This window comes from Pipistrellus hanaki (genome assembly GCF_964339955.1).
Source record: "Pipistrellus hanaki genome assembly, chromosome: 11".
NCBI lineage: Eukaryota > Metazoa > Chordata > Mammalia > Chiroptera > Vespertilionidae > Pipistrellus > Pipistrellus hanaki.
The window spans coordinates 9,208,870-9,215,319 of record NC_140513.1 but is presented as its reverse complement, the minus strand read 5'-3'; the positions used below and the strand labels follow the sequence as shown (position 1 = coordinate 9,215,319).

The window sequence follows — 6,450 nt, the reverse complement described above, 5'->3', positions numbered from 1 at the left end:
AAGCCGAGCCAGAAGTCGACAACCTTCTGGTTTCAGATGCCACCCCAGATGGGTTCCGTCTGTCCTGGACAGCTGATGAAGGGGTCTTCGACAGTTTTGTTCTCAAAATCAGAGACACCAAAAAGCAGTCTGAGCCACTGGAAATAACCCTCCTTGCCCCCGAACGTACCAGGGACATAACGGGTCTCAGAGAGGCCACCGCCTACGAAATTGAGCTCTATGGCATAAGCAGTGGAAGGCGATCCCAGCCAGTCAGTGCTATAGCAACCACAGGTACCGTACAGAAACAGGAGAGGATGGAGTGGAGTCTCCACCTGGGGGCTTCTCACAGGGCTGGGAAGTCAGAGGGGCTTTGGGCCCAGACAAGCTCGCAATGAGGTCCTGGCTCTCATGATTACAGAAGGGGTGACAGTGGGCAATTTAGCTAAGTCTTTACACAAAAAGAGTCTGATACCATTTCATTAATAGTGTTATGAGGATTAAATGAGATAATTCATGAAAAACTCAAAGCAGAAGGGCTGGCACATAGCAAATGAGATATATTTACATATTCATTATCATTAATATATCATCATTACAATGATGGCATTTTTTTCCATTCCAAAGACTTATTCTACCTATCATCTCATCATTTTTTATCCAGAGATACACTTCCTCATTCTTTGGTCAAATGTTCAAACTATACTATGCAAGGATAATGGGGAATAGCACCTCCCCTATAGCACCTCCCCTATAAAAATTAATATATATGAAATCCATGTGTGAATAATCAGTACCGTGATCTGGAAGAGAAGGGGGAAGCTGGCAAGGTTAGGGGCTGCTCTTCGGGAAGGTTGCCGATTTTATTCGATACTTACAGCAGCTCTAAAAGCCATAGGAGGGGGGAATGAAAATCCCTTTCCATACGAGTTGTTTCAAGGAGAATAAAGGAAGATGGTTAATAACACAACTTATTATAATGATAATATGAAAACTAAAACGGCTCTTTAGAAGGAAAAGGAAAGGCCTACCACAGGTGGGTGAATTCCTTCTCAGGACTGAGGGCGGTGGAGCTTAGAGATGGCTGTTGAAAGAGGAAGCAGAGGGAAAGAATCACAAAACCACAGAAGTGGTCGTAGGGACCAGAGAACCAGTGTAGCCCAGCCTCTTCTGCTTGTGCATCTTGTAAAGAATCTGAGGCCCAGAAAGTCTAAGGTCACACAACTCGATTGGAGGTAGACCCAAATTCCAACTTATTTTAATACTATTAACTATAAGCAGGCTAATGACAGATAATCAATGACTATACCGGGGTAGGCAAAATAGGTTTACAGTTGTGAGTACAGAAACAAAGTTTATTCTTGCATTATTATTTAATAATTATATCATTAACCATACACACAACTGTGAACCACTTTTGTCCACCCTGTACATACTTGCCATCTCTGATAGGCATGGAGTGTAACACTGGCCCAAACCTTCTCTTTGCTCAGAGATGGGTATTTGTGATGTAAAGTTTCAGGGCCTAATGAGCTCCAAGAAGCCCCTATAGAAATTACGACCAATGTTTGTAGACTTAGATGAAATGCTGAATCCAGGCAGCCATTCAGCCAAGGGGGAAAGCCCGTTCCTTATTAACAAGGACACCCCATCCCCAGTATGTGGGTCTGTGTCCTCCCGCTCCCCATGGCTGCCCGCAAAACAACTGCAGATCAGAGGCAGAGCCTGGTTTTGACTTTGGTTTATAAACACTGTTTCTCAAAGTTTACTTCAGATTGATTTTGTTTTGCTGGTCTTTTCTGGAAGCCCTGCAGTTCTAAAGCCAAAGGAAAATGAATAATCATGATTCAAGAAAAGGCAGACCCTACTTTTTTTTGGAAAGCCCTTTCTTTGTCGGCACCATCTTGGGTGGGTGGCGGGGGGGGGGGGGGGTCAGTATAGACAGAAAGTAGTTTAAATTTCAGTCACAGAGTAAAATGACTCTCATTCTTTTCTGGAGGTTCTTTAACCTGTCCCCTTTGGGAGTCTCAGACATGCACCCCCAAAGCCAATGGGGGTGGTCAACGCCCCTTTTCCCAGAATGTTTCCCTTCCCACTGCACCCCACCCTTCCCAGCCAAACAGCCTCTTAACTCCTCTACTCAGTTCTAGTTCAGATGCATTTGAAACCACACACCTTGGTGTTGCAATAACATTGTGTCTGGAGCCTGGGTCAACGTGTTGCAGAGACACTTGCTTGGGAATCCTCCCTTCTCTCTGACCCAGGCTCCACATGTGGAAGGAGACATGCTACAATAACAAACAGCCGTCCACACTTAGGTAGGCCTGTGGTCCAAAAATACCACACACGCTGACCCTGAAATTCCACCACTACTGTGGATTCAGGAGTGCATGATGGACAAGGCTACTGATGCCGTGGTTTCTCAGATGGGCCGGATCGTATTGCCACTTTACAGGGGAACACGGGTCTAGTGTAGGAAGCTGTGGTCTCAAGATACACCTTCTAAAATGGCCAGGACCTGCCTAGGGAGGTTGGCAGGAGAGCCACAGTGCTTGAGTTTACACCCTCCCTGGGGTTTGTTTCTAAGCTGGCCTCACCTATATCTTTCCTGGGGGCTGATTCAGAATCCAGGGTGGCCCAGGGCAGAGTCACATGAGAAAGAAATTAAAGAAAGGGCATATTTACCGAGTTCTTGCTGCATGCCAGATATACCTATTGTGTCTGTTTATCCTCAAACATTCCTGAAGGTCAGCACCCTTTATCACGGGACAGGTGAAGCAGCTGAGGCTCAGGAAGTGAAGGGTCCTGCCCAGGTTGTCCAGGCTCTCTGTGATATTGGTACAATCAGATCAGACAGGCTCCAGAGCTCTTGTGGTTTCCAAAGCTCACCCAGGAGAGGACAGAACCCCAGGCAGCCGCAGAGTCTGAAGGGCTACCAGGTTGCAAGAGAAGGCCACAGGAGGAGAGAAAAGGACAGAAATGGAGAGAGGGAAAACCCTCTCCAAAGTGGTCTGTGGGTTTCAGAACTTAATGATCAACGTGGGTTGGAGAGAGGAACAGATGAAGTGAGATCCCTGGAGACCTGAAAACTGTTTCCTGGATTCTCTGAAGCACAGTCCGCTAAAGAGGGCAGAAGGCCAAGCCAAAACACAGAGAAAGCCAAAGGACACTGGGTGTGGGGGAGGCACAGCTCGCCCACAGGTAGACCCAATGTCCAGGGTGTTTGCCTTGGTGAGGAGCCCAAGGTTCCTCCCCTGGCTCTGGACCTCCATCCAGTTCTGGGAACGGGTTTGCTGAGGTCAGTATCCATGTGAACATTATTTCCAGAACTCTGGGGTTGTGCTCAGTTCTGCTGCCCAGTCCTGGGCCCCAGAAGGGTCACAGCACAAGAATGTTCATTGGAAACCCAAGCCTCGGTTTCCTCCTTGTCAAATGGGTAACCATAACCTTCCTCTCAGGGCTTTCTGAATAAGAGTTAAATCTTACTACAATAGTTGCAAAGAACTATACAGTTGTCAAGTCTTGGTACCCTTTGATAAAAGGAGCTATAAAGCCACGATGTTTAAAAATGCTAAAATCCAGAATTAAAGGAGGGCGTGTTGCCCACACTTCCTTAGACGTCAGCTGCAGGGCTAACATTCTCCCCGAATGAAACCAAGTGGAGGTCTATAGCCCTGGGCCCTGTACCTGAATGAAAGGAGGATTGTTCCTATCAAGTCATAACTTGACCACAGAGCACTACACTCTCTATCCTAAAGGCCTTGCCCAGACACAGACGGGGGGCTGAATTTTCCTGGAAAAGGAATCCAGGAAGCATCTTTGGTGAGCAAGGTAGTTAACCATTTCTGCATTTCCCCTGTGTTTTCTCCGTGACAGCCATGGGCTCTCCAAAGGAAATCATTTTCTCTGACATCACTGAAGACTCAGCTATTGTCAGCTGGATGGCGCCCAATGCACAGGTGGAGAGCTTCCGGATTACCTATGTGCCCATTGCCGGAGGTAACAGCCTGGGGAAGGGACGGGAGGAGAAGCCTGCGGGGTTTGTGTGGAATAATGAAGAGGCCATTCCTCTCCTTCCCAGCATCATGGTCACCCTGATGTTTGAGGCCATCAGGATAGACTTCACTTGTAAAATCACTTAGAAGACACGACCTTGGGAGGGTAATTTTAGGAAGACACTCACCAGTGCTGACGTTCTAACATCTCTGAGAAACAGGTCCCCAATATTGTGTCCACACAATAACCTTCTCTCTCAGCACGTTCATCTGGAAAGCTGGTCCTCACTGGCTGAATGTGAGGTTTTGCCCTTGGGTCTGTCTCTCAGGAAAGGATCGGAAGTTGTGACTCAGTAGAATTGGGAGTTCTCATTTAGAGCGCATGGGCTGTAACAGAGACCACGGAGGAAACACCATCTAATCTGTCTAAAACATATCCATCAGGTAGTGAGCTACTGTAGTGGCAGTGTACACAGAGAGAATGCTGGACAGCCTCTTCAGAGGAATGCTATGCTACATGTAGTGTCCAAGCTCCTCACCAGGATGTCCAAGCTCCTCACCAGCCCTGAAATTCTAAGAAATATAAATTTTGGACTTTTTAATAGCTATAGGAGTACAAACTTAACCATGACTGACTTCTTAAAGAGTAGAACCTTGGCTAGTAAGGGAGCATACATATCCCTAGCCTAAGACAGTAGGGGTTAAATATATTAGATATGTCGCATAGAGAGCTTGCCATATTCTCTCTGAGAAAAATAAATGAAATTTACTCAACATGACAGCTCTCTACTGAACGGAAATTTGCCACTTTTAGCACATTGTGAGCATGTTTTTCCTCTCCTGGCTTAGTTTTTGGCATCTGCTTGAATGGAAAAAAAAAATTATACAAAAAGTAAGAACTCCTCTCTTATGCCAGAGGGTAGGAGCAAATGAGAAGTCAAGAAAATGGCATTAAAGATGCAGTGTCATTTCCGAGTTGGATACGCCCATTCGTGGTGGCAAGAGTGATTAGGTTTCAGGGAGGCTCAGCAGTCCCCATGTTGCTTTCACTGTGTTCCAGGTACGCCCTCCACGGTCACTGTGGATGGAACCAAGACTCAGACCAAGCTGATGACACTCTTACCTGGAGCCGAGTACCTGGTCAGCATCGTGGCCATGAAAGGCTTCGAGGAGAGCGAGCCCGTCTCGGGAACGTTCACCACAGGTGAGGTTCTCGCCTTCAGCATTATCGCTGGTGGCTCAGCAGCCGGGAAATGTTTTTACTTACAAATCTTAGTGGGGAGTGGACTGGACTCACCAAAAGCCTCATTTCTGGTCCATCCCCAGCTTCTCATGGGCTGGGGATCCTTGACTTCATCCATAACCTCGCTGGGCTTCCAATTCCTGGGGCCATGTGGAAGAAAAAGCACAGTTTTGGAGTCATCCTGACCCAAGTTGAAATCTCAAGTCAACCACTTACTTCTAGATATATGAGTGCTCAGTTCATTTTTCTGAGCTCTACTTTCGTTCTCTATGAAATGGGTACAATTCTGCTTCCTTTGCTGTAAGGATCACATGGAGCTATATAGGTAAAGCATCTATAATATGACTTTGCACAGTCGGCCTCCTCCCCTCCCTGGCCTGGTACCTGGGAATCACAAGGGATCTGAATGGTGACAGCTGCAAAGTAACTGCTCTCAACTGTTACTAATCCCTGTGTGGTGGCACCACTAAAATGGCTGATATCATTCCCATTTTACAGAGGAAACCATTGAGCCCTAGGGCCCTATAAATCGGAAATGCTGGAAGCAAATTTGAACTGAGGTCAGTTTGACTCCAAACTCTGTGTTCTCCTAAAATAAAGGATCATTTTCCTATTATAACCTGATCTGGGCAGCACACTGTAAGGAGGGAAATAATAATTGCACTGAAGGAGAATGAAGTGGAAAATTTCTCTTCAGGCAGCCATGTCTCTAAACAATTGACCCTTTGATAGATGAGCAATTATCCAGCCTAATCCATTCAAGGATGCAAAGAATGGGCCTCACAGAAGTTCTTAAAAACATCCTCATAGCCTCAAAGAGTTTATAATATGCAATTAAAACATCCCATCTGAACCCAGAATCCAGTCCACCCTTATTTCCCCATAGAAATCTTTCATTCATGGATTTGTGGCAAGAGCCAGATGCCTTTCTTCCTAGGCCCCATTGTCCTGGTCAGTGGCAGGAGGGTCTGAACAGGCCTGGGGAAGTAGGAAGGAGCTTGGAGCCGATGGTGTGGGCCCCCCAAATCACTCTGCTCTCCTGACTGGGAGGCCATTCCTGGCATCTCTTGGGGCTAAGGCATGTCATCTGTAAACAAGCTCCTGACAGCAGCCTCTGCTCCAGGCTGTGGTCCTGGGAGAGTTGAGTGGTGAATAGTTGAGTAGAACTTGCTTTCTGAGAAAGCGGTGCTAGGTAGCAACAGTGATCAGTCCTGTGAATATCCATCCTTTCTC

At 46.7% G+C, this 6,450-nt stretch overlaps 1 protein-coding gene across 8 annotated transcripts in view; it reads left to right on the top strand.

Annotated features, from left to right (window-relative positions):
* The window catches only part of TNC (tenascin C), an 81,826-nt gene that overhangs the window by 60,734 nt on the left and 14,642 nt on the right, over positions 1–6,450 (top strand). For 6 of the 8 annotated variants that reach the window (XM_084898062.1, XM_084898063.1, XM_084898066.1 and 3 more), the window contains 3 exons: positions 1–273; positions 3,856–3,978; positions 5,035–5,178. In XM_084898062.1, the coding sequence (XP_084754188.1) occupies positions 1–273; positions 3,856–3,978; positions 5,035–5,178 (540 nt within the window). The remainder of the gene's footprint in view (positions 274–3,855; positions 3,979–5,034; positions 5,179–6,450) is intronic. The other 2 variants (XM_084898068.1, XM_084898069.1) reach the window with 1 other exon arrangement.